Source organism: Lagenorhynchus albirostris, chromosome 1 (genome assembly GCF_949774975.1).
Source record: "Lagenorhynchus albirostris chromosome 1, mLagAlb1.1, whole genome shotgun sequence".
NCBI classification, from domain to species: Eukaryota; Metazoa; Chordata; class Mammalia; order Artiodactyla; family Delphinidae; genus Lagenorhynchus; species Lagenorhynchus albirostris.
In genome coordinates this window covers 850,261-877,290 of record NC_083095.1, presented here as the reverse complement: position 1 = coordinate 877,290, position 27,030 = coordinate 850,261, and the positions used below count along the sequence as shown (strand labels likewise).

Genomic DNA, 27,030 nt, shown 5'->3' with positions numbered 1-27,030 from the left:
AGGCCATCAGCACCTCAAGGGAGCTGCCGAAATGAGAGTGCATGGCTGGGAAGGAACCCGAAGAGCAAAGGGAGGAAGGAGGGGTCACTACAGGGGCAGAAAGGAGGCTGGGTCTCAGCCTCTCAGGGGAGGGGGACCTGGCTATAGGCGCTGTCCGCTCCCCACCCTGAGCCCTTTTGTGTCCTACTGCAGAAGGCTGCCAGATAAGACACCGTAGCTGCCCTGAAACTGAGCAAATGTTTTAAAAAGCTAGGAATGCCATAAAGACACAAAATACCGCTATAGGTTTGTTGCTTATAAAACATACACTTAAGCTACTTTCCACAAGGAAATACTTTCAAACTCGGAAGGAAGCCACCCCTGGATGTTGAGAGCCACAGCCTGCCTCTCACCCACAGCTTCCTGACCGGGCTGGGCTCCCACCATCGGCCCAATCCAAGGCGCTGTCCCTCACCTGGCTTCTGCCGCAAGAGCTGGGGTGGGGAGAGTTGCCTCAGAGCCCTGCGAGGTCAGGTGATGAAGATGTCCCACAGCCTGCCTGTCAACAAACCCACGTGGAATCTCTTCGCAACCCCACGGTCTCCCTTAGGTAACCTGGCTGAGCTCAACTAGGGTAAAAAGACCAACTCGAGGACTACAACATGGTAGATAATTGACAACACATTTCCACTTTGTTGGATAATTTTTTAATAAAATGAGGTGCACACCACTGATACTAAGAATGGCATATGCGCAAACGAAAACAACCCTTTTTGGCTAAGGGCTGGAGAAGGAAGAAAAAGCACGAGAAACGGGAAACGTGGGGTGGGCGTGCGGAGAGAATACAGTCTCACTTGTAAACAAGTGAAAAAGATCTAAAAGTCGCGGGCGGTCTCGGTGCCTGGGGCAGGGTCACAGGGCACACACACCACCCAGCCAACCCCACCGTCAACGACCCTCAAGATCGAGGGCCCACAGATGACATGTGTACAGACTTCTTTAACCCTAGACTTAAATTTATGCCACCATTCTCCAATCCAGTGGTGCATGGACACGCGCCTTCCCCAAACATGCTGGCGCACGGGCCCAGCTGACGCGGGTCGGGCAGCCCGGCCAGGCAGGGGCACGCGGAGGGCAGCAGCTTTGGGAGGAAGGTCAGCTGTGCTGGGAACCCGCGCAGGAGGGGTCCCGAGTCTCAGACCCTCTGGAGGCACCGCCCAAGACACCTCAGGGCACGCATGATCCCCACGCAGACCGTACTTGACCGTCGGCTCTGAAGACACTTATACATAAATAGGCATAAATAAAACCCTCTAACAGAGACGTGTCTCGCACAGCAGATCTGGTGAAGGCACCGCCGTGCAAGGCCTTCAACTCTGACCTCGCTCTGACCGCACCAGCGCGTACGGGCAAGGCTCACACCCGAGTCGAAAGCGGAAATCACAATGTGTGGACACTGCAGACTCAGGGCAGTGACGCTTGTTGGAAAAAGAACAGTGTGTGTTAAACCTTAAAAAAAAAGAAATACACCAACTGCAACTGTTTAGGTTATAAAAGTTTCTAATGTAGCAGCAGAGGATGTTTATAGAAAAAATATATTTTTAAGAAAATAGCTAAAAAAATCTAAAGTGATAAAAGTATAAAAAGTTCAAAAATATATCTTAAGACAAAATATTGCCCAAAACGTATAAAACTTAATTTTAGAAAATTCCCCTATCTAAAGTAGAATGAGGCTGGATGCGGAAGGGGGCTGGCATCCTCCAGCGGGGCTGTAGCAGGACACAGACGAGGGCCCAGGGCGGCCGCGATGACCGGCCTGCGGGAAAGCAGCCCAGCCCTGGAAAGGAGGGAGAGAGGGGGGGAGCGGGCGGACCGGATGCTGTTCTGGGCCAGTCTCCTAATCGCAGACAAACCAGAGGCCAGCCCCAGCTGCAGGGCAGCGGGCACCCACACCCCCAGCGCGCCGGCTGTTTTCGTGGGCCTCACAAACACATCTGCTGTGTGCCGCGGCCGCGGCTCAGGTCTCCACCAGGATTTCCACCACGTGGTCCAGCTCGCCCAGGTCCGACTTGCAGCCGGCGCTGGGGGGCGGGGCGGCCGTGGAGGCGAAGGCCTCCAGCCCGTCCTGGCCCGACTTGGCACCGCCCACCATGCCGGTCAGCACAGCGTCCAGGTCGTAGTAGGAGCCATCCACGTCGGAAAACAGCTCCTCCACCGCACCGGGGCTTTGACTCTCCAGTGTTTCAAATATCTGATCGAGCGACTTGTGAAAGCTTCCTCTGTTTTCTCGAGGACCGTCCCCGTCCCAAACGCCACCAGGAGGGACCCCGGGAGCCTGTGCTGCTGGGACCACTTGGAGCTCAGAGGCCGGGTCTCCAGGGTCAGGGGCCGGGCGCGCCCCCTCGCGCGCTGAGCGGCACAGGATCTCCGTGGACACCAGGCGGTCGCGCGACGCCCGCCCCGCAGTCTGGGGCACCGGCACACACCAGCTCCCGTCCTGGGTCATCTCCTCTTGAATCTGCCGGACCGTGTTGGCGATGAGGACCGAACGGCACAGGTTGGGCTCCACCAGCATGTGGCACAGCTGGAGCTTGACCAGTGACATGTCCAGGAGCGACTGGCGCTGCAGACTGTACGCAGGCGAGGCCTCCTCGTCCTCCGCGCACTTCCTCTTCAGCCCTCGCGCAAACATCGTGCCCTGCGGAAACCGAGAAAGATGCCGTTGAGCCCACTTCAGGGTCCCTGCAGACTCTGCCCCAGGTTCAGTCTCAACATCAGGGGTGATCCACGCAGACAGGGGCGCGGGCCGGGGCAGAGGGGCAACTCCAGGCTGCTGCAGCCCCTGCGCCCCTCTAGCTCAAGCCCAGCCACAGAGACCCTGTGAAGGTTGTTCTAGACGCCACCTCTAAACCACAGCGCAACCGTCTCCATCAGAAAAGATAAATGGGCTTCCCTGGTGGCGCAGCGGTTAAGAATCTGCCTGCCAGTGCAGGAGACAGGGGTTTGAGCCCTGGTCCGGGAAGATCCCACATGTTGCGGAGATGCTAAGCCCGTGTGCCACAACTACTGAGCCTGCGCTGTAGAGCCCGCGAGCCACAACTACTGAAGCCCATGTACCTAGAGCCTGTGCTCTGCAACAAGAGAAGCCACTGCAATGAGAAGCCCGCGCACCGCAACGAAGAGTAGCCCCCACTCACCGCAACTAGAGAAAGCCCCCGCACAGCAACGAAGACCCAACACAGCCAAAATAAATTAAAAAAAAAAGATAAATGGACCAAAAATAGGATAAATCCATCTTAAAGAACTCAGCTGAACGGGAACACCAAATTTCCGAGTGCTGGCGCCCTGGGAGGGAGGAGTTTGGGCACAGCACGGGGGCCGCGGGCAGGACGGGGCTGAGTGATGCGCAGCCGGCTGACTGAGGGGTCCCGGCCACCAACAGCCATTCCTGCACAGCAGGCGCAGGCTTCTCAGTGCTTTCACCAGCAGGGGGCCCCCACGCATGCCGCACAGCCCCTCTGAAAAGCTGTGCCCCAGAAGTTTCAGGGGAGATGTCGGACCTGCAGGGAGCGCCCGGGGCACTGGCGGAGCAAGCCGGGACGAGTGCTCTCCCTGCAAGGACAGGCTCTGCCAGGCTGGGCTCTGCCCGCTCTGCTAGGCCACCAGCCCCCCTTCCAACTCCCCCCCACCTCTGCGTCTGGAAGGCCCAGGCCCAGGGGCAGGGTCCTCACCAGGGCTTGGGGCAGCCTACATCCACCCAGGCGGCATCACCGAGTGGACTCCGTACCAGCGCCACGACGTGAAGGTGCTGGCTGGTTCCTGGGCCTCACCCGGACCGATGCTGACTGGACGCAGCCAGCTTGCTGCACCCCTGCTCCCAGAGGCAAAAATACAAGGAAGCCTTCCCTCTGAACAGACTTTAAGTTGGGAGGCCTTTGGGGAATTAAAAAGCGAGCAAGAAGGGGCAGCGTTCCCCCGGCAAGCACTCTGGCAAGGTCTGTCCTTCCAAGCACAAAGTTAAGCTATAACGCATGAACTGTCTCTCTCTTCAAGTTCATAAAGTAGATAAACATTTTTATTTCAGATAATCCATTTGAGTTACTCATCAAGAGGGTTAGAATTTTTTTTTAATAAATTTATTTATTTATGGCTGCGTTGGGTCTTCATTGCTGGGTGGCGAGCGGGGGCTACTCTTCGTTGCGGTGCGCGGGCTCCTCATCGCAGGGGCTTCTCTTGTTGCAGAGCACGGGCCCTAGGTGCACGGGCTTCAGTAGTTGTGGCTCGCAGGCTTAGCAGTTGTGGCTCGCAGGCTCTAGAGCGCAGGCTCAGTAGTTGTGGCGCATGGGCTTAGTTGCTCCGCAGCATGTGGGATCTTCCTGGACCAGGTCTCGACTCCGTGTCCCCTGCATGGCAGGCGGATTCCTAACCACTGTGCCACCAGGGAAGTCCCAAGAGGGTTAGAATCTTTTAAATACGCAAATTTTTGGATTTCCTTCTTCAAGAAACAAAACAATCCTGTAGCTTCCTGTGGCTGCTGCTGGCCTATGACTGTGGCGTGGCCAGGGGCTCTGGGACCAGGGGGCAGCGCCTGTGCTGACCTGCTGATGGGAAGCTCTGTGGTGAAGGAAGCAGCAGCCCCGCCCCCACCTGCCCCGAGCCCCACCAGCCACAGCCTTAAACGGACAGAAGAAGGTCCCCCGGCCTCTGAATCTCCTTTCAACGTCGCAGCTCTCACCTCCTGTGGACTTAACATTGAAAAAACTTTTTACAAGTGACTTCTTGGGCATTTATCCCAGAGAAATGAAAACCAATGTTCATACAAAAATATGTACAAGAATGTTCACAGCAGCTCCACTCGTAAGAGCCCCAGACTGGAAACCGAGCCCTCCAAGTGGGGAGAGGCTGCCGCTCAGGTGCCGCACACAGCGCGCCGGAGCGACCAGTAGCTGGGGTACTCGGGTGGGTCTCAAGGGGGTCACGCAGAGCGAGAAGGCCAATCTCAGAAGGCTGCCCAGGGCAGTCTCCACCTCTGTAAGGACCCTAACACAACAGATGGGTGCGCGGCCAAGGGTGAGCCCAACGGGCTCTCTGGGGTAAGGATATGGCTCCGTGTGGGGACCACGGTGGGGGGTCCAGGAAGTGCCACGGGAGCTCCGACTGCACAGAACTGCACACGCGCACACACTCTCTCTCAATCCGAATCAGCTCCGTGGCTGCTCGGAAGCCAGCTTCCTGGTGGGGATGCGTAACTGTGCATCTCACGCAGACGCCCACGCTGGGCGGCAGGGCAAGGATGTCCCTCCAGGACACTTCTTTACAACTGCCCTGGACCCATAACTACTGATATTTCAAAACAAAAAGTTTAAAGACTAAGTGACTATAGCTCATTCCCCTCAAGACTAATTTCCCCAGAACAGCAAACAGGTCTAACTTATCAACATAACCCCCAGGCCACAGCCAATCATAACACCTTGCACACACCCACTTATTAACTGTCTTTAAGTGAATGACAGTGTAACCGGGCAGGACTCCATGGGGGTCTTCCCGGTACAGGCCTTCCCCCATATCCTCTGCTTTAGCTCCTCTCAGAAGTACCCAGACGATAGTAATTGATGCACATTTCCTGAAGTTGTTTTGCAGATGTGAAAACCTCCCCCACCAAATGGAAGATGTTAACTACTTGATAACCATGGGCGCGTAGCCCCAGGCCTCCTGGAGCCTAAGGACTGATGACATGAACCCCTGTGACACCACCCTGTTCCCTCAGCATCAGCCAATCAGAAAATTGCGCACGACCTGATCACATACCCTGCAACCACCACTCCCTCAACCGGCCTTTAAAAATGCTTTGCCTTTAAAAATGCTTTGCCTTTAAAAATGCTTTGCCAAAAGCCTTCAGGGAGCTCGAGGGCACGAGCCTGCAATAAACCTTTCTCTGCTCCAAACTCTGGTGTTTCAGTTTGTTTGGCCTCACTGTGCATGCAGCGTTACAAAAGCAGCAGCTTACCACCAAAATACAGGGAAAATACTTCAGTGACTTCTAGTAATAAAGGATTCAAGTTTTTTGTCTTGGCTGCAAATTCAACTTTTACAGTCTTTTTTCCCCAGTTACTTGTGTAAAAGTCACTGGCTTAAATTTTCTAAGCATATTGAGAATTACTATAAATAGTGTCAATAAAGACATAATTTATTTATAATATAAACTAATTTATAATTAACTATAATTAATTTATAGTTAATATGAATTATGTCTATAAAAAGACACCCTGTGTTGGGGGGAAAAAATTAAGTTTCAAGGGTTCCTCTAATCACCTCTGGCTTTTAGCATCTTTTCGACCAAACCTAAAATCCTGACTCTGCACAGCGACCAATTTAATTTAGGGCCCAGGGACTTCCCTGGTGGTCCAGTGGTTAAGACTCCGCACTCTCACCGCCGAGGGCCCAGGTTCCATCCCTGGTCAGGGAACTAAGATCCCATAAGCCCTGCAGCGTGGCCAAAAAAAAAAAAGATTATTTAAGGCCCAAACCAAACTCCCTCGAATAACACAGTTAAGCCTGAGTTTACCAACAGAGGAAGTGGAGCCACCCTCCGTGGGCCCCATGCAGCTCAGGTCAGCAGCCACTCGGGATGGCGGGGCCGGGCGGGTGACCATGGCCGACCCACAGCCAGGAAGCTACATGGGAAGCCCTGGGACCCCACCTCCCTTTCCTCGAGGGGTCCTCAGAACACCCAGCCCACGAACTCACGAGTGGTCAACCCAGTGGGGGCCCCGGGGGCTGAGCTCGGGGCCGGCTGCAGCTTGGTGTGGTCAGCACCTGGGGCAGCACTGCCAGGAAAGAAGGGCAGAGGGCACGCTCACGGCTATTTGCTCTGAGACTGAACGGACACAGCGAGGACACCCAGCCACCATCACAGGCACCAGCCCAGGAAGCAACCTGCTCCCTCCGCGCCAGACCTGCAGGAAGTCAGACCTCCATCTCTAGCGACAGCCCAGGAAGCCCTACAACCGCCCTGTGACACCCCCCACAATGGCCTGGCTTGATCAATAACCCACGGCGTCCATGGTCTTTGTTCTCGCTTCTGACTGAGGACCAACCGGAGAAAACCAGACGTGCCCCAGCCATCGCAGTGGCGCCCGGGTCTCGTCAGCCGTCCAGCTTCCCCAGCCCCGCAGCCCCCAGCAGGACCCCGAGCCCCCTCTCCACTGGCAAGCGCTCCCACTCCCCTGCTGCCCGAGTCCCTGCTCAGCCCGGTGGTGGCAGTGGTGGTGGCGGCTCCCCAGCCGCAGCAGCTTGGAATAAACAGCCTCTGCTCTTCTCGCAAGGCAGCCTTCATTCACCTCCACAGTCACTGCAGATGATCGGGAAAGAAGCAGAAGGCACAAGAGAGACACTCGGGAACCAGTCATCACGCCGGCCCCCAGCACTTCCCGACCACGTTCTCCTCTGCGTGTTTGAGTCTTGGCAAGTCCTGCTTTCCTTGCTCACCACACCTTCCATGTTACTCAGAACTTTACCACTTCTGACAGCCGCGAGTCTGTCCCAACATACAGCGCCCTGATCATACTGACGGCTTATCCAGGGCTCTGCCCTCCCAGCCTTCCAGGCGGTGGAGGCGGCCCTCCCAGCTCCAGCACTGCCTCCTCAGCGCGTCTGCCGGGCGAGGGGCAGCGCGATTTTACCAAGCTGCGTTCAGGAAGGAAGGGACCAATTCCCCCTCCGCCGTTTCTCCCGCACTCATCTGTCACAGCTGCTGGTGGGCTCCCACTGTGCTTCACCGACAGTCCCAGCCCCAGCTAGATCCTCCCTGACCACATCCCTACCCTCCCACCCCACACAGCACTTCTGCCTGCTCGGACCCCCCCACCAGCCAGTTTCACCACCCGACGTAACATTACTTAAGACTGAAAATCAGCTAGTTGAATGGGTGAAGAGTGGTGTATCTGACAACGGGACACCACTTGGCAAACAAAACCCACCATGAGACGCAAGGACACGCCACGATGGATCTCAAAACACCACGTGAATATGAGTAACAAAGCAAGAAGAGGAACACAGGGACCGTACTGCTATGTACATGAACTCACTGAACAGGCAAAGCTAACCCAAGTTGTTGCCACTGACGAGTCACGACTGGCGGGAACTCCCTGGGACGGTGGGAATACAGCTCCCTCCAGATGGGCGCCTGGGTCACACGAGAAGATGCATTTGTCAGAATTCACTGAACTGCGCAACTAACATCTGTTCATTTCATTGCATCAAATTATACCTTCATAATAAACAAAAATGCATCAATAACCGATGTGACAGGGGTGGTTACCACATTAAATCTAAAACACTTTATAGATACTGCCCCCCGCCGCGCCCCCACGGGCAGGCCAGAACACATACAGGCTCAAAGTCAGCCCAAATTATTCCCCGCAAATGTTCCAAAGCCTAAGTGACTGTTAATTCGTGCCACGCTCCACAAAAGATGCTGGCCGACTCACATCTACGGAAGGGAGCAGCCCATGGGCAGTGCCCCACCGCCCAGAGGCTGGGTGAGTGGGTGGGGTCACGACGATCTCAGAAGGTGGCCTGCGAGGGTTCCCCCTCCTCAGACCACTGTGTTTGGGACAAAGTCAGAACACAGCATGGTTCGGAAGGGACCCTGAGAGATGCTCAGGGCAGAGGTGGGGACCCAGAACCCCCAGGCTGGCCTGCTGAAGCACAGCTCCCTGCCCAGCAGTGACTGTGGCCTGAAGGCACTGAACCCTTCTAACACGGGGTGACACAAGGCCCTACGCCTCTGAGGCTGTCCTAACCGCACAGCCTGACTCACCGCTGAGTGCTGAGCAAAAAAATGTTAGGCATTACCCACCTCCGTCACCTCCACAGTCGGCTGGAAGGTCTCGCCACGTAGCTGGTTAAACACCCGAGGCCCGCCGAGTCCTCAGTTAGCACGTTCCACACAAAACCCTCCAACATCCCTGGACAGCCAGCCCGCCAGGGTTGACCCCCGTCGCCGCACAGCACCACCCTCAGGCCTCCTCCAGACCAGGCGCAGGCGGGACAGACAGGCCACGAGTTCCACGTGGCGGTGAAGCGGGGGCGGGGGGGGGGGGACAGACACGGACACTGCGCCCGCCCACCCCGAGCAGTCCCAGCAGAGACCCCCGTCACAGCCAGGTCCCCATTCCTGAGCAGCTCTCACGCCACGTGGCCACCATCCCCAGAGCCGGTGGAGAATGCAGATCCCCAGATCCAGAGCAGCAGGGCTGTGGGGGCACTGGGGACAGACTCGTCACCATGACCTTCCGCCACGGCCAAGCACTCTCGTGAGTTTCAGGTTTTTAAGGCAAATCAACATGAACACTCTCAGTTTCTGTCTCACTATTTGGCTTTGAAATACTCATTAAAGAAAACTGAAGACGGAGCAAGCAAAGCTAAATTTTGAGAAGGCTACCTCTAAGCTGTGTGGCGGTCACCCCTCCACTATTGCCTGTCTGCAGCTTTCAAAAGCTAGCACAAAAAAGCTGATTTCAAGTACTTTTGTTTTCGGCTGTGCCGTGCAGCTTGTGGGATCTTAGTTCCCCAACTAGGGACTGAACCCGGGCCCACGGCAGTGAAAGCACACAGTCCTAACCACTGGACCGCCAGGGAATTCCCTCAAGCACTTCTGTTACTTGGAATACAATACACAAACCTTCTCTGCCTGGGAATATGTTCTACTAGCAAGTTGAGGGAAACTTCCAGCCCTCCTTCCAAGACAAAACCTGCCATTCTCTCTCTCCAAAAAAAAGAAAAAAAAAAAAGGTCGTAACTGATTTTTTTATTCTGAATTTCAACTTTAATTATAAAACATGGTGAAACTTGAAAATAAAGAGCAATTGTATGTAGGAAATTCACAGAATATTTAACTTAATTTTGTAAGCGGACAGTATCTTCTTTGCCTCATTTTAACAGAACAGTAAACTCAGTCTGGCTGTTCTGTGTAAGCAACACAGGGCCCCACAAGAGGAAACACGGCCATTTCCAGCAGAGGAAAACCCTCTACTTGGACCACAGCTTCTCCCAGCAAACAGTTACCTGGTGGATGCTTTCCCTGGTAATCCTGCTTTGGGGACAATAAGCTTTTGAAATCGTAGAGCTGAGCTTGCCTCTGACTTGTGGAAGTGAGTGCCCGGTACTTTTCCTAGTCCTCTGACTGCAGCAGGATGGGGCGGAACAAGGAGCCCGCTGAAGACAGCTCCCTTAGCAGCCAGGGTCTGGGAGCCCTCCTCCCCCCACATCCTGCTCCCCTCCCTGATGTCTGTCTCCACTGGCCTGGGCAGCTTAGGCCAGCCTGCAGGGGAAGCAGACAGAGCACCAGCTTTAGACCACCCAAGGCTGGCATCTCTTGCTCCCTGATACCCCCTTGACCAGCTTAGAGAGAAGCTGGGTCTCCTACAGTAGGGAGCAGGGAAGCTATTGCAAAATATCCTTAACATTCCTTTTCAAAGCAATTAAAATTGAGACACAAAGGAAAAGAACCCAAACTGAACACTCACAGGAACGCAGCTTACTACAGGGAGGCAGCCCTGCCCTCGGGGGTTCCAGAGAAAGGTGCCCCGGCCGGGCCATTTCTGGAAGGCAGTATAGCACTGCAAATCCCAGTTCTGCTACAAGGACCTAGGATGAAATTCAAGTGTTCCATCGCTAACAGTCACCACCCACTCCTCGCTCTACAAGGAATGCAGATTAGGGAGAAAACCTAGAAACATGGACAGATGTGGGTGGATAAAAGGATGGACGAATGGACGATGGATTGATGGATGGGTGGGTAGATGGGTGGATGATGGATGGAAGGATCGACCGGTGGGTGGAAGGAGGCGTAGGATGAGGGATGGATGAGTGACAGAGGAGCGGCAGCTTGGTGGCACTGTGGTCAGGGCTGTAAATCCAAGTAGGCCAGACAAGTGGCTCCCCAGGGTCCCTACCGGTCTCCCAGGAGGGTCTTCGTGGGAAGCAGGAGGAGGAGGGCCTGCACTGACCCCTTCCAAGGCAAAGGTGAGAAGACAATGTAGGGACTTCCCTGAGGAGGAGCCCAACCGACCCATCGTAACTGTTTCTCCTCTTAAGAAGAGCCCCCAGTTAGGTTAAACGCAAGGCTACATATTACTTTTGACTTGAAATGGTGCGGAACAGCCAAAGTTTAGTCTGCGGCTGCAGAGAGAGAATCCCAGGAGGCCGGTCACCCGTCGAGCGGGAAGGGGGCGCCGGTCATTGCGACTGCGCCCCCTCCTCCGACGCGCCCCCGGACCCCCAGGCCGCCCCCTCCTCCGGACTACCCCCAGGTCCCCCCAACTCCCCAGGCTGTCCTCAGCCCTCCGGGCCCCCCGCCCCAGGCCGCCCCCCAAGGACCCCACAGGCTCCCTGGGCCCCCGCCCACGCCCGAGCCCTCCCGGGGACCCCGCCGCCGCACAAAGGCCCGGGCCCAGCCGAGAAGCTCACCTGGCAGCCCGCGTCCGCGCCGCCCGCGCCACCGCCGAGGGAGGGGCCGCCAGGAGGGGCGGGGCCGCCAAGGAGGGGCCGCCGGGGGCGGGGCCGCGCAGCGCCCACAATGGGTCGCCGTGGCGCCGGCCGCCCCGCCCGCTGATTGGCCGGGCGCGGGGGCGGAGCCTCTGGTTCAAACCACGGGCGGGGCCTGGCGCCCGAGTTCCCGCGCGGCCGCGTTGGCCGTTGGGCCCGCGCCCTCGGCCGCCCCGCCCCCGGCGGCTCCCAGGTCTCCGCGCGCGGCCCCAGTGCGCCTGCGCTGGCCTCCGGAGGGCGGGGCTGGTAGGGCCGGAGAGGACGGGGTGGGGGAGGGGGAGAGGACGTGGTGGGGGAGGGGAGAGGAATAGGGTGGGGGAGGGGAGAGGAATAGGGTGGGGGAGGGGAGAGGAATAAGGTGGGGGAGGGGGAGAGGACGGGGTGGCGGAGGGAAGCCCGGCGCCTCTGCTCCCTGGACTGCTCGTCTCTCCAGGGGCTTCAGGTTTACCTGTAAGAAATGAAATCACAAAAGTCGAAAGGAGGGACTTCCCTGGTGGCTCAGTGGTTAAGAATCCGCCTGCCATTGCAGGGAACACGGGTTCGTGCCCTGGTCTGGGAAGATCCCACATGCCACGGAGCAACTAAGCCCGTGCGCCACAACTACTGAGCCTACGCTCGAGAGCCCGCGAGCAACAACTACTGAAGCCCGCGCGCCTAGAGCCCGTGCTCCGCAACAAGAGAAGCACCGCAATGAGAAGCCCACGCACCACAACGAAGAGCAGCCCCCGCTCGCCGCAACTAGAGAAAGCCTGCACGCAGCAACGAAGACCCAACGCAGCCAAAAATTAATTAATTAATTAAAAAGAAATGAAAAAAAAAAAAGAAAGAAATGGAGGGGCTTCCCTGGTGGCGCAGTGGTTGAGAGTCCGCCTGCCGATGCAGGGGACGCGGGTTCGTGCCCCGGTCCGGGAAGATCCCACATGCCGCGGAGCGGCTGGGCCCGTGAGCCATGGCAGCTGAGCCTGCGCGTCCGCAGCCTGTGCTCCGCAACGGGAGAGGCCACAACAGTGAGAGGCCCGCGTACCGCAAAAAAAAAAAATGGAAAGGAGATGAGGTTTCTTTAAAAAATAACTTCTTAGTGGAGAGGTCCTAAATAGGATACACAGAAGGACTCACAAAACTAGATGAAAACTGTTATTGTCATGGTTTATTACTGCAAAAGGATGCAGAGATAAAGATTACGTCTTCCGTGTGTGGGGCTGGAGCCAGGAGGATCCGTGCTGTGCTCGCTCGGGGCTTTCCACACCCCCCCCCCTAAATCTCATCGTAGACCATGTGGTGTGGCCCCAGGTCCCCAGCAAAACACTACTAGCTGGCAGGACATCCCCTCCCAGGACCCGAGGGCAAAGACCACACCTCTCCTCGGGCAACTTTCTTTTCTTTACTACACAACAAGGGAAATCCCCAAGCTCAGCGAAGATCTTATTTCTGTCATCTACTTTTAAATTATGACTGATGACATTATATCAGGACATCTCAGAATTTTGGGAATTTCATACAATTTTGGAATAGTTATATTAATACATACCCATACAAATATAAAGTTAAAAGGTTTAGTATTCCTTCTTCTTTAACAAGCGTCCCATGTAATTTAACATCAAATAAGCCTGAGTAGTTTAACATTTTACCGGGTGAGAGACAAATCCTTTGAGCTTTTGCAAAGGCCTGCTGGAAGAGCCCAGAGTTACTTCAAGGTCAGAAAGGCTTCATTTAGAACCCAACTTTTGGAAAGTTTGTCAAAAATATCAAAAGATTTTGGACATTTGCTCACACAGGACAATGGACCATTAAGAAATGATGCTTAATTATCTATTTGACCAAAGTAATGATAAAAGATTTCAAAGATAAATACAAAAAGTTACATAGTTGTTAGCAAAATGTAGCTCTTTTAATATTGAGAAGATTCAGTTTTCTTAAGGAATCAAATACCTGATTAAGACAACCTGAAACACAGGAAATAATCTGGGTAAAACACAATTTTGGCTTTCTAAGCAGATTACTAAAAGGTAAGGAAAAACCTTTCACAATCTCTTATCAGAAGCAGGCAACAATTCAAGAAAACCTTGTCCTGTTAGCATATGAAACTTAGGTTTTAGTTTTACATAAGTACACTACTGATTTTAAAGCTTATTTTTAAAACCCTTGTAATAGCAATTCAATTTTAGCCATCTTGACCACACATAAATTTCCTTTTTTTAAGATTCCTTTTCCACAAACCTACAACTTAGTATTACCATCCAGCTTCTGTCCTGTCTTTCCTTTTTCCTATTCTGAAACAATCAGATTCACTTTAGAACAAAAGTACTTTCTTTCCCTCAACAAAGTGCATTTCCATTCCTCATACCTTTTCTTACCAAAAACACACATCCTACTTTCCTTGTATACAGAGTTGTTTTCCTTTATTATTTCTAGTAGTTTTAAACAATTATGAATGGTCTGTTACTAGCAGATTTATCAATACAATTCATAATTCCTAAAAGCATATTATCCTTGTAGTAAATTTTCCAGTGTGGCATGTTTACCAATAGACCAAAATATCTATTTCCTTTGTAAAGGAAGCCAAAAGTGAATGAAACTATTTTTAGTTATGTTTCAGTATTTTATTTTATTTGGGAATAATCTAGATGTTTAATGACTACCCATCATTTAATTTAACTTAGCAGAACTGTAAGGTTTCAGGTTACCAAAAAGGTCCGAGGAACCTATTTAAAAGGTTTACCTAGAAACTTGTATCTCATCCACATCCATTCAATTCATTTGTTCTCAACAGTCATATTTAGATCACTCAAGAAAAATTTTATCATACCCAGTTTTTTTTCTTGCTGACAAATTATTTAACAAAGATAACATGAACTTGTCTGACCAACAAACCCAGGTAGGGGACTTTCATGGTGGTCCAGTGCATAAGACTCTGTGCTCCCAAAGCAGGGGGCCCGGGTTTGATCCCTGGTCATCCGGGAACTAGATCTCACATGCATGCTGCAACTAAAAAAGATCCCATGTGCCACAACAAAGACCCAGAGCAGCCTAAACAAAAAAACAAACAAATATTAATTAATAAATAAATAACTCAGGTAGAATGCCTGCTTTTTTTTTAAATTTTAAATCTTTTATTGTAGTTTGAGCATATTCATTTCTTTTTTTTTTAACATCTTTGTTGGAGTATAATTGCTTTACAATGGTGTGTTAGTTTCTGCTTTATAACAAAGTGAATCAGCTATACATATACATATATCCCCATATCCCCTCCCTCTTGCATCTCCCTCCCACCCTCCCTATCCCATCCCTCTAGGTGGTCACAAAGCACCCAGCTGATCTCCCTGTGCTATGCGGCTGCTTCCCACTAGCTATCTATTTTACATTTGGTAGTGTATATATGTCCATGCCACTCTCTCACTTCGTCCCAGCTTACCCTTCCCCCTCCCCGTTTCCTTAAGTTCATTCTCTACGTCTGCATCTTTATTCCTGTCCTGCCCCTAGGTTCTTCAGAACCTTTTTTTTTTTTTAGATTCCATACATATGTGTTAGCATATGGTATTTGTTTTTCTCTTTCTGACTTACTTCACTCTGTATGACAGACTCTAGGTCCATCCACCTCACTACAAATAACTCAATTTCGTTTCTTTTTATGGCTGAGTAATATTCCATTGTATATATGAGCCACATCTTCTTTATCCATTCATCCGATGATGGACACTTAGGTTGTTTCCATCTCCTGGCTATTGTAAGTAGAGCTGCAATGAACATTGTGGTACATGACTCTTTTTGAATTATGGTTTTCTCAGGGTATATGCCCAGTAGTGGGATTGCTGGGTCGTATGGTGGTAGTTCTATTTTTAGTTTTTCAAGGAACCTCCATACTGTTCTCCATAGTGGCTGTATCAATTTACATTCCCACCAACAGTGCAAGAGGGCTCCCTTTTCTCCACACCCTTTTCAGCATTTATTGTTTGTAGATTTTTAGATGATGGCCATTCTGACTGGTGTGAGGTGATACCTCATTGTAGTTTTTGTCTGATTGTTTGTTTGTTTGTTTGTTTTTGCATTACGCGGGCTTCTCACTGTTGTGGCCTCTCCCGTTGCAGAGCACAGGCTCCAGACGCGCAGGCTCAGCGGCCATGGCTCACGGGCCCAGCCGCTCCGCGGCATGTGGGATCTTCCCGGACCGGGGCACGAACCCGTGTCCCCTGCATCGACAGGCGGACTCTCAACCACTGCGCCACCAGGGAAGCCCCTCATTGTAGTTTTGATTTGCTTTTCTCTAATGATTAATGATGTTGAGCATTCTTTCATGTATTTGTTGGCAATCTGTATATCCTCTTTGGAGAAATGTCTATTTAGGTCTTAGAATGGCTCCCTTCTTTTCAGCGTTGATAACTCCAAAGACATGTTTATTTTAATTAAACCAACAACTCCAAGTTAGCTTTAATTCACCAAAATTAATCCTAGATCACATAAACCCCCAAAGCACCTAGGCCAGTCTGTTATATTTTAATTCATATAAGGGCTTGTTTGTTTTTAAACCACTTAATTAGTGCCCTTTTCCAAATTAATGTTAACAATACCAACCAGAGATAGAAGAGAAAAATAATACCACACATCTACAACACATATATAGACACACATGAAAATACAGATAGATGCAAACAGGGACCTTACAGTTTCATTTAAAATTCGCGCCATGTCTCAGATATAAGCTCAAAAGAATAGTTATATCCAAACTGTGCTGTAAGGATCCTTTTCGAGCTGTTTATGTTATGGAGTCAATTTGTCTTTTAGAAGCTTCTGCATACCAATCAAAGAACGCATTACATGGTCTCCAGAGACGTTTGGAATCCTCTCTTTTAAGGGTGCCCCTTAAGGTGGACTTATTTCAAACAAAGGTTCCCCCTTTAGAACAGGATGGTGACTTACCAAAAGGCTTCAACAAACAGAAACAGAAAGCAAGTTTCCTCCTAGAAGTTTGGAGTATATTTGTCTATAATCAAAACCTAGGGGAATTGCTATTTAAACCTTTCCTTCTAGTTGTTATTTGCTCCAGTTAAGGTAGAAACAGTAATTAAAGGTTTAGCATTTGGATCCAATTTTAAAGGGGCAGGTTTTTGCTGAGGAGAGAGGGAGATGGTGCTGAGGGCTGAGGCTGAGACAAAGGGGGTGGGGTCTGAGTCAAGGGAATGGGGCCTGAGACAAAGGGGTGGGGTCTGAACCAAAGGGGTGGGGTCTGAGTCAAGGGGTGGGGCCTGAGACAAAGGGGTGGAGTCTGAGACAAAGCGGGCAGGGAAGACAGGACAAAGAAGCTGGGGGAGGGAACACAAGGAGCCCCAGGCTTCATAAGCCATTTGTTCTTTTCTAGGTTTTTGTTGTTGTTTTGGCCAATTTAGAAGCGGTATCTTGCAAAGAGGCAATTTTAGAGTTCTGTGCACGTTTGGAAGCTTTTAGGTGCCAATAAAAATAAATCTACCATTCATTTTGTTTAATTTTCGGACCACGGTCCTCCAATGTAATCCTAACAAAAACGAGTTTGAGATTAAAAGTTCCCCATAATGTGCACTGTAATTTCGGATTACTTTTAGTTTGTTTGGCCCACTTAGTTAAAATGTGCATATGGGGGTCCATAGTTTTTTCATATGAAACTGGCCGGAGTCCCTGAAGGCGGGCTGCCCGCAGAGAATTCAGGAGACTGGGTTGCCATTTCCCTAAGTTCTCCTGGAAACCCAAGATAGTTGCTAGAGTCCTTGCCCAGATACCAAAAGGAATAAACGTCCCAGTTAGCATGATCCCCAAAAGAGAACCCTGTTACCGCACTCCAGAGAACAACTGAGTACTTACCAAGGACAAAGCCTTGAACCGGAAAGGACAAAACCTTTCCAGATCCCATGTAAAGTCTGAGAGCTCAAAACACAAAAAGAGCGGGGTGTGGAATCCAAGAGCAGACGCACCAAACCGAAAGCAGGCGGCAGCTCACAGAAGTGATGAGCACAGGGGCTCAGTGTGGGCACGTCACTGCATTCCACGAGCTGTCATCTCTCGGGGTTTGCCTCCTTTGGACCCCACTTCTGACACCAAATATGTCAACTTTAATCATATAGTAGCCAGTTATTTTACTAGCAGAAGTGAGTTTATTCAGGAATAGGCAGAGGAATAGCAATTCCGCATATGCGAACTATGGTGGACCCCAGGCAAATCCAGAAAACAAGGAGGGGGAACTCGCTTTTATAGGGAAGAGAAGGGAGTTGGGCGGGGCTGTGATACCCAAAGAGTGGGAGCGAGCTCAGAGTCCCAAGTATGAAGGCTTCTCATTGGTCGGGCTCGTGGGGCGAGAGAAGTTTTCTTCTTCCTGTTGGATGGTAGCTGGAGGCACCTTTTGTGGGAGATGTAGGTAAACGTCGTTTCCTGTTTGGGGTAATTGATAATGCATAGTAGGCATGAGAGCTCCCCCTACAGGTCTGTCCCGGCTCCTACTTTAGTCTCTTTAATTCCACAAAACTGCGTGTGCTGCTTTTCTGTAAATTGGATATTATTTCAAAACTAAAAGTTAGATAAAAGTATATACATAGGGGCTTCCCTGGTGGCGCAGCGGTTGAGAATCTGCCTGCCAATGCAGGGGACACGGGTTCGAGCCCTGGTCTGGGAAGATCCCACATGCCGCGGAGCAACTAAGCCCGTGCGCCACAACTACTGAGCCTGCGCGTCTGGAGCCCGTGCTCCGCAACAAGAGAGGCCGCGATAGTGAGAGGCCCGCGCACCGCGATGAAGAGTAGCTCCCGCTCGCCACAACTAGAGAAAGCCCTCGCACAGCAACGAAGACCCAACACAGCCAAAAAGAAATAAATTAATTAATAAATTTTTAAAAAAGTATATACAGAAAATAATTCTATATAGTTTCCATGGGTGCCTATATAGGCAAGCAAATGTCTAGGAAAAGTGCAACTTCTGTACGTATGCATGGATGTAATAACAAAGGAGAGAAAACGGTGTCCTTATGAAACTGAAGAGACATGGCAGGGGAGGCCGCGTGAAGAGCTGAAGGGAGTAAAAGGGGGCGATCAGCGTGTGGCTGGCACAGCTGCTGACAAGGAGCAGGCTGGGCACGGGGGCTGAGGTGGACTGGAGGCAAATGCCACCAGCCCTGAATAGGCCGAGGAGCAGGCTGGGCCGGTGCAGAGCCCAAAGCCCCTCCCCTGCGTGCGGGCTTCCCGCTCAGACGGCGTTGCCCCCAGAGTCTCAGAGCGGCTGCTGCAGCACCAGACCTTGGCACCCAGTCTCACAGGAGTTCTGGGGAAAGACAGAGCCTTGCGTCCAGGAGGCAAACTGAAGTCCTGGCCCACCTCTCACTGGCCACAATTGAATACATGCCTTTCCAATGGCGTTCGGCTTGGGGCAGAGGTTCTCCAGGTGTAGGCCTGCACCCCCCAGCAGCAATATCTTCTGGGAACTTTCATGGAGGCAAATTCTCCAACCCAGAAGCTCCGGGGCTAGGCTCTGTCTGTGTTTCAACAGGCCCACCAGGGGATTCTGATGTAGGCTGAAACTTGAGACGCAATCAGAGCCCTCCCAGAGCGCAAACGCAGCAGTGGAGGGGTGGGCAGCGCAGGGCGGGCTGCCATCTCCAGGCGGGTCAGGAATGGTCATGATGGAGGAAGGTGATTATCTCCTGAGCATCAGAAACAACAGGTACCGTGCTTACCTCACCTGACACCCTGGGGTGAGGCAGGCTGAGGGCAGAGCCCACTGGGGACCCTCAGCCACCCTGCCCACGCTGCCTGCCCATTGCCTGAAACCTAGGCCTCTGTCACTAGGGGGCTGTGGAGCCCCAGAGCCATGAGCGGGGGTTACATGGGGGCCACTGGGGCTGAGGCCTCTCAGCCCACCCCCTTTGAGCTGCGGTGGCCCGAGAATGTCCCTTCAGGGGCCTTGGGGCTGCAGTCTGGATGAAGGGGGTCTGATGTGTCTTTTTTTTTAAAACAGTTTTATTGAGATGTGACCACATGCCCTACAGCTCACCCTTTTAAAGTGCACAAGCCAGTGCTTTTAGTGTATCCACAGATACGTCAGTGTTAGAACACTTTCACCCCTCAGAAAGTCACGCCCTACTGCCCCGCCCCCAGCCCCAGGCGACCACTGTCTCCCCTCTGTCTCTGTGGATTTCCCGACTCTGGACGCCTCTTAGAAATGGCCTCTTGCTGTATGTGGCCCTTCGTGTCTGGCCTCTCACTTGTCACGTTTTCGAGGCTCAGCCACACTGTAACAGGGTCAGAACTCCGTTCCTTTTCGTGGCCGAGTGCCAGTCAGCTGTGACAGGCCGCGTTTGCTACGGACATCTGGCTACTGGGGATGATGCTGCTCCCAACATTGCGCACACGGGTGCCTTCAACGCTCTTGGCTACGCCCTCGAGCGGCATTGCTGGGTCACGTGTAAATTTGAGGCACCGGCAGACCGTGTCCACAGCAGCTGCCCCGGCTGGTGGCGGGTGTGCTCTGGCCGCCTCCCGGGAGGGCCTCCCTGCTGCGCGGCCCCGGCCACCTCCGCTCTGCCCGGAGCCCAGGGACAGGGCCACCGCCGGCCCTGCTGGTCCCCGCCCTCCCCGCCCCAGGGGTGCGCTCCCATCCCCCGGAGCCCAGCCCCGAAGCCCCGTGACCCTGCAGTTTCTCAGGATTCGCACGAGGCCGGGAGCACCGGTTGATGTCACCGTCAACCATCACGTCACTGTCACTTGTCACCGGGCGCAGGGCCGCTCTCGGCTTCTCTTCCCCTTCTCAGACCGGGCTTTGGGCCCGGCTCCGCACGCCCCGCCTGCGTGGCCCCGCGCCGTTTCTCCCGTTAGAACCGCTCTAGCGGGTCCGGATCCGGCGAGGAAGGGGCTCTCAGACCCAGGCCGCGGTGGGGCCGCCTAGTCCGCCGCCGCCGCCTCGGGTGGTGCTGCCCCCTGGCGGCCGCGGGCCGGACATGCAAGGCGCGTTCAGCCTCGCGGGCACCCTCTAGGGGCCGTCACTGGGACAGGCGGGCCTTGGTCATCAAGAACTTGGGTCTTCGCAGGACCCCGGGGAAAGACCACCCAGGAAGCTGAAACGAGGCTCTAAGTTTTGAGCGACCACTCGGTGTCAGGCACAGCTTAAGCGGGGGACAGACATGATGTCAGTGAACGTCCCCAACAGCCCTGCGGACAGGTCCTGTGGCCATTCCCAAATCCCAGGTGACGACGCTGGGCTGGCGGGGGTGAAATACCTCGTCCAAAGCGAGCTGTCCTCCGACGTCCGGGGTTTCCGGAAGGTCTTAGAGTAACACGGGGAGCGCGGCTGTTTCCCCGCTAGGACCAAGCACTCCCATGAGTGTCAGCGTGCTTTCCTGTCCACTCAGGAGGGCCTCCCCGGCAGGTTCCTCTAGCGGGTCAGGAGGCTTTGGGCAGCAGTGTGCCTTCCTGGGGCTGTGCCGCCTCTTCTAGACCAACTCCAGACCACGTGACCCCAGGATTCCCAGCCAAACCGTTCAGAGCTCACCTCCCCCGCCGCTGCCATGGCTTCTCCTTGGGCCTGTCCCCACGGGGTCTGCCCGGGGTGCACACCTGTGGGCTGCAGCCACTCGCGAGCCCGGCGGAGTGAGGGTGGGCCCCGGAGGGGGCCTGACCCTGCACCGGATGTGCGGGTGTATTTGTCAGGGCTGGGAGCCGGGGTGTGTCTGGTGGAACGGGGCTGTTAGGTTGTTGACTTTTCAAATACTTGGACACATGTGAGTGCTGAAATGTCAGGGGAGCCTGGGTGGGTCTCCCCAGCTGGCAGGGTGATCGCCCACGCACGCGACCATCGGTCCCTCAGGGAACAGCAACAGGCCCTGCTTAGGCACAGGCCCTGTCCAGGGAGCTGGGAATACATCAGTGAACAAATAGCAGGGTGTCCCTCCAGGGACCGCTGGTCTGGGACACACTTGAGGAAAGAGCCCAGGAGTGTAGCCTGGGCTGCTCGAGGTGGCCGGGCAGCCCCGAGGGGTCTCGGGGCTCCCCTCCTCAGTTCCTGCCTCCTTCCATGGACCCCAGGACAGCAAGGGTAGGCCTCACTGTGCCTGGCTCCCTCCCCACCTCGTGGAACTGTGGGGAGCACTTTGTGGAGGGGTGGATGGAAGAGGGGGAGGGAGGGTCAGAGGGAGGGGGGTGATGGAGGGAGGGGGGTGATGGAGGGGGGTGATGGAGGGAGGGGGGTGATGGAGGGGTGGTGATGGAGGGAGGGGGGTGATGGAGGGAGGGGAGGCTGTCTGACCAGCTCTCAGGCTCTGTAACCCCACTATGAACATGAGAAGTTTCCCTGAGCGATGTGAGTCAGATGAAGGAGAAAGGTTGTGGTCGGTGAACGAAGGTTCAGCTAGATATTAGGGGAGGGGAGGTGTGTGTCGGGGAAGACTGTGCCGCGGGCCAAGGTGGGCCCTTGACCACTGCCTCCCCAGCTGCTCCCCAGGGTCTCAGCCTCAGGGGCAGGGCCGCCTCACGCCCTGGGCGGCCCTGTGTCCAGCACGGAGCTGGCAGGGGACCGGAGCCCAGTCCCCCCCTCTGGGCCCCCCGGGAAGCCCCTCCACCAGGGGCTGTGGGTGGCAGATTGGGACCTGGCTGGGCCCTGAGCACGGAGCCTGCCCTCCCCAGCAGTGACAGCCCCTCCACGCAGCCACTTTCTAATTTCATGTGGCCCCATGTCATCCTGCAGGCACCCTCTGAGACTCCCCAGGGGCAGAGACCCTCCAGGCCACCCCTCCTGGCAAAGTCCTGGCAGCCCCTCTCCTGAGCCAGCAGCTCCCGGGGCCTGAGCACTGCCTCCGCCACAGTGGGGAGCTGGTGGGCCGGGCAGCTTGACGGGATCCTGCCCGGGGAGAACGGGCCGTTTATTGGTTGCATGATGTCAGCAAAAGATGGAAAAGTAGGCAGTTCCCAGCCTGGGTGCAAAGAGGTGGTGGTGAACTAACGGGGAGGCCCCTTCGCTGGGGGCTGGGGGCTTGCGTCCAGGGTCACATCTCACACACACACACACACACACACACACACACACACAGACACACACACACACACACACACACACAGGCTGTCCTTTGAGACAGTCCTGTGAGAGGACAGAGGGAGAGAGGAGGGGAAGGGTGGACAGGCCGGGCCTACCCCCGGGCCAGTGTGGATGAAGCCCCATGGCCCGAGGGTGGAGGGTGCGGACCCATCGGACACAGTTCTCACCCAGCTCCCATCCGATTCCCCTGCACCTTGCGCAGCCTGGGCACCCTGGTGCGGGCGAGGCTGGCTCTGAGCTCCCTGGGGAGAGCGGACAGAAAGCAGTGCCCCGCCACAGAGCTGCTGGGCCAGGATGACTGTGGACCAGGCAGGGCCAGCGCCGGGCATCCAGACGGCCACTGGGGCCCACCACGCGGTCTTGAGACGGAAGGGGCAACCCGGAGGGACACAAAAGGGGGCACGTGAAGACAGAAGCAGAGATTGCGGTGATGCAGCCACAAGCCCAGGGACCCCTAGAGCCACCAGAGGCTGAAACGGCAGGAAGGACTGTCCCCTGGAGCCTCTGGAGGGAGCGTAGCCCTGCCGACACCTTGATTTTGGACTTGGGGCCTTGGAGCTGTGAAAGGGTAAATTCCTGTTGTTTTAAGGCATTTCGTCCTGGTTTGCAATCATTTGTTTCGGCAGCCCCAGACTCTCATGGATGGAGAGGTGGGGACCCTGCTCACAAGGCCCTGCTGCTCCCCTCGGTGGGAGCACGAGCTTTACCTCCGTGACTGAAATTGAGGCGTAAGATGCCGAAACCCCAGGGCCAGTGACGCTGCCCGAGAGGCTAGGGTGCAAGGACGGTCCTGGGGGGTGGTTTGCCAGGTGAGGGGGCTGGACGGAGGGCCCCAGGCTGGGATTTCGGATGCCAGGAACTTTTCCTAAAACTGGCAAGGAAGCGGCATGAGGCTGTCAAGAAAGGGTATTAATGAAAAAGATAGAGAGACTCTACCATCATTCTTTTTTTTGTACAGCAGATTTTCGCAGCAACTGGGAGGCCAGAGCACAGTCGTGGGGTGCTCGCGCGGTAACCGTGTCTTCCCCACGTTTGTCACGGTCACCGCCAAGTGGACGGTGACAGGTGCGGAGCGACGAGGAGTGGGCAGTGAGTCTGGGGGCTACTCCTGCCCTGGGAGCCACAGAGCATGGTTCTCGCTTCTTCCTGCCATTCGTAGCGGATAGACTGGTGGCTCCCGGAAGGATCCGTCTCGTCCTACTCCCCGGAATCTGGGGGCGGGGCCTTATTTGGAAATACGCTTTGGCTAAGGATGCGGCGCTGAGCTCACCCTGGATTATCCAGGGGAGCCCTAAGTCCAAAGAGACAGAGAGGGGGGTGAACCCGGGGTGGGGGGGCACGGCAGCGCCAGAGGCCAAGAGCAAGGCATGGAACCCGCTGCCTGAGAGCCGCCAGAAGGAGCCCTGCCCACGCCTTGATCTCTGACCTCCAGCCCCCAGAAGGCTGAGAGAATCCTGTTTGCTTTACGCCCCCCAGTTTGCAATTAGTTACAGCAGCCCCGGGAAGTCATACGTCAGATGTTGTCGAAACGTCCTGTGATCCCGGCCCTGAATAATCCAGACTGTTCCTGGAAGCCGGCCCATCACCTGGAGAGCCCAGGCGCACGCCCCTCCCCCAGGGCTTGGCCCTCCAAGAGGGGCCTAGAGGGAAACGTTTGCCTGAGAAGGTAAAATGACGTCACCCCACGTTAGGAAGTTGGCACCGACGTGTATTCTTGCATTTTTATTTCTAAACGTATTTTCTAAATCACATATCCACTCAGGGTCTCTCACAATGAAGCACGTCCATCGCCGCTGCCTTAGGGAAATGCGAACGTAAGCGGTGGGTGTGGTCAGCCCCCAATGCCGACCCGCTGAGGTAGGTGTCACTGGCCCCTGTCACGGATGGGGGACGGAGGTAGCGCTGTGACCTGGCCTGGCCCTCGGCAGCCTCTCCCCGACAGCGGAGCTGGGAAGCCTCGGTGCGGAGGACTTACCGCCGTCCTCGGAGCCCGTTGGCGGAGTGTCACCCTGCCTGGGGTGCCCCCCGGCCCTCCCGGCTGATGGACATTCCTGCCACGAGCACTGGGGCTCCCTCCGGAGGCCATGTGGGTGCACCCCGCCCCCCGGCTCCCCTCAGGGTCTGCAGCACAGAGAGCCCCAGCCAAGGCCCCATCAGCAGCCGCCTCAGGAAGGGGCACGGTTTGCACTGACAATCTGGGCCCGCCATGTACTGTCGCAGTCATCCAAGCAACGCTTGCAGAAAAGCGCGGGAAATAAAGCCATCACGCGGACGCTGACAGGCACCTCCCGCACGCAGGGCCTGTGCCGGCTGCCGGCAGCGCCACGTGGCCACACGGCCTCTGCCCGCGACCCTGCGGTGCGCTAATAGCCGAGGGCGCCAGCCAGAACAAGCCCTCCCGCCCGCCACGGGCTCCCCTTGCAGCTGGCAGACTCGCCCTTACCCTCGGCGTGCTGCCACCTCCCTTGTGGGGCTTCTGCTCCCGCTGGAAAAGGCTGCAGGGCTGGGACCCACCAGGGGCAGAAGCTCCAGGAGCGAGAAACCTGTGGCGTGTCGTCCAGAGGGGGCTCCACAGCCAGCGCTGTGGACGCTGGCGGGCAGGCCCCGTGGGAAGCCGAGCGATCGGCCCTGGACTCCCACGCTGGGTTCAGCAGGACGCCTCGGTCAGGCCCTCCAGGGTGCGTGGCGAGGCCGCGCGCCCGGCGGTGGCCCCGGTGGGCGGACAGGCTTGGGGAAGGCGTAGCCGTTGGTGAGCTATGTGGGCGATTGTGCCTCCTGAGAATCCTTCGGATACGTGAGCCTGGCGACGTCTGTCTTCATGGACCACTTTTTCCACCCCTTGTGGATTCTGGACACTTCTTGGCGTGAAGCTGCTGTGGCCAGCACGTATATGATGGGGTCAGCCACGCTGTTCACCGTGGCCAGGCTCAGGGACACCACGGAGACCGTGTACAGTTTGATTTCGGAGGCGCACACAAGGCCCGTGTCTCCTTTGTAGTAGGAAAAGGCTATGGCTTTGGCCAGGAGCACCAGGTGGTAGGGAGTGAAGCAGAGCAGGAAGATGGCCACGACCGCGATGGCCAGGCGCTTCACCTTGGTCTTCTGGGCGGCGCTCAGGCCGGCGCTCATCTTGATGCTCCTGCAGATGCGCTCGTTGGTGAAGGCGATGACGGACAGAGGGATGGCGAAGCCCACGGCGAAGCGCGTGTAGTAGTACCCGGCGATCTCGCGGTCCATCGGCAGCTTCTCAAAGCAGGTTCCCTTCTCCTCCATCTGAAACACCGGGTAGTGGACGAGCCCCACGAGAACGAAGACAGACACGGAGACGAGGATGGCGGTCTTCTGGTGGCGGCGGCCTCGCGTCTCCAGCGCGTACACCACTGCCAGGAAGCGGTCGCAGGAGATGCAGCACAGGAAGAGGATGCTGACGTAGAGGTTGCAGAAAAAGACGTAGGCGGTCACCTTGCAGGCCCATGGGCCCAGGAGCCAGCGGTGCCCGTTCTGGATGTAGACGACCCAGAGCGGCAGGGTGCTGATGTACAGCAGCTCGCACAGCGCCAGGCAGAAGAGGTAGACGGCCAGCACGTGGCCCTGGCGCGCCTGCAACAGCGTCAGCCAGGCCGTCAGGCAGTTGGCTGGCAGGCCCAGCATGCACACGGTGCTGTACACAGTCACCAGGAACACCCTGCTGTCGTTGAAGGGCACCTTCGACGTGCAGTTCTGGGAAGATACGCCAGTCGACAGGGCCCCTGGCAGAGGGCTGGCCACCGGCGTGGCGTTTCCTGTGGGGCAGAGACAGCGTGAGGGCGAGTGTCGCTGGGAACCACCTGAATCAGATATGCTGGCGCAAGAAGGCTCTTGTCAGCTGCGGACTGGGCGCACCAGGGTTAAAACTTTCCAGGTGGTTTCCTAAAGTGACCCTAAGTCCCCCACCCCGCAGCCGACGGCCTCGAGGGTACAAGGCGGGCAATACCACGTCCTTGTCACCAACAGTCATTTTCCAAAGCGCTGTCTGTGGGCTTGAGGAGACTTTATTCTCTATTCACCTTCTGTTATGAGTTGAATTGTGTCCCCCCCACCCCCCCAAAGAAGATATGTGGAGTCCTAAGCCCCAGGACCTCAAAACGTGACCGGATTTGGAGATGGGGTCTTTACAGAGGTGACCAAGTCAAAATGAGATCTTTAGGGTGGGTCCTAATCCAGTATGACTATGTCCTTGTAAAAAGGGGACATTTAAACCCAGGGACACGTGTGAACGAAAGCCGATGTGAGGACAGGGAGAAGACGGCGATCCCAAGCTGAGGAGAGGGGCCTCCGACGAATGCAGCCCGCCCACACCTCCATCTCGGACTCCAGCCTCCAGGGCTACAACAGAAGAAATGTCTGTGATTTAAGTCGTCTGATCTGGGCTTCCCTGGTGGCGTCGTGGTTAAGAATCCGCCTGCCAACGCAGGGGACACGGGT

General features: G+C 55.1%; 2 protein-coding genes across 13 annotated transcripts; both read right to left on the bottom strand.

The window, feature by feature from the left end:
- Positions 1-670: 670 nt before the first annotated feature.
- CDCA4 (cell division cycle associated 4) lies at positions 671-11,496 on the bottom strand. Of its 12 annotated transcripts, none has more exons than XM_060146736.1 (4): positions 11,452-11,496; positions 8,840-11,163; positions 8,067-8,164; positions 671-2,677 (listed from the first exon to the last, which is right to left on the bottom strand). In XM_060146736.1, the coding sequence occupies exon 4, from the start codon at positions 2,669-2,671 to the stop codon at positions 1,997-1,999; it is 675 nt and encodes a 224-aa protein (XP_060002719.1). In that variant the 5' UTR covers positions 2,672-2,677; positions 8,067-8,164; positions 8,840-11,163; positions 11,452-11,496; the 3' UTR covers positions 671-1,996. The 12 variants fall into 12 exon arrangements, 8 of the variants coding, with proteins under 8 accessions (XP_060002719.1, XP_060002801.1, XP_060002956.1 ...); XM_060146818.1 differs by having other exon boundaries at positions 8,067-9,351; positions 10,048-11,163; XM_060146973.1 differs by having other exon boundaries at positions 8,067-10,165; positions 10,938-11,163.
- A 13,734-nt stretch (positions 11,497-25,230) lies between these two features.
- On the bottom strand, positions 25,231-26,563 carry GPR132 (G protein-coupled receptor 132). The gene is given in 2 exon segments (XM_060142365.1): positions 25,231-26,348; positions 26,500-26,563. Coding segments are annotated over 2 exon segments (1,182 nt in total).
- Positions 26,564-27,030: the final 467 nt, after the last annotated feature.

Coding starts and splice junctions, on each gene's coding strand:
- CDCA4 (XM_060146666.1), bottom strand. CDS start 2,671: ATGTTTGCGCGAGGGCTGAAGAGGAAGTGCGCGGAGGACGAGGAGGCC.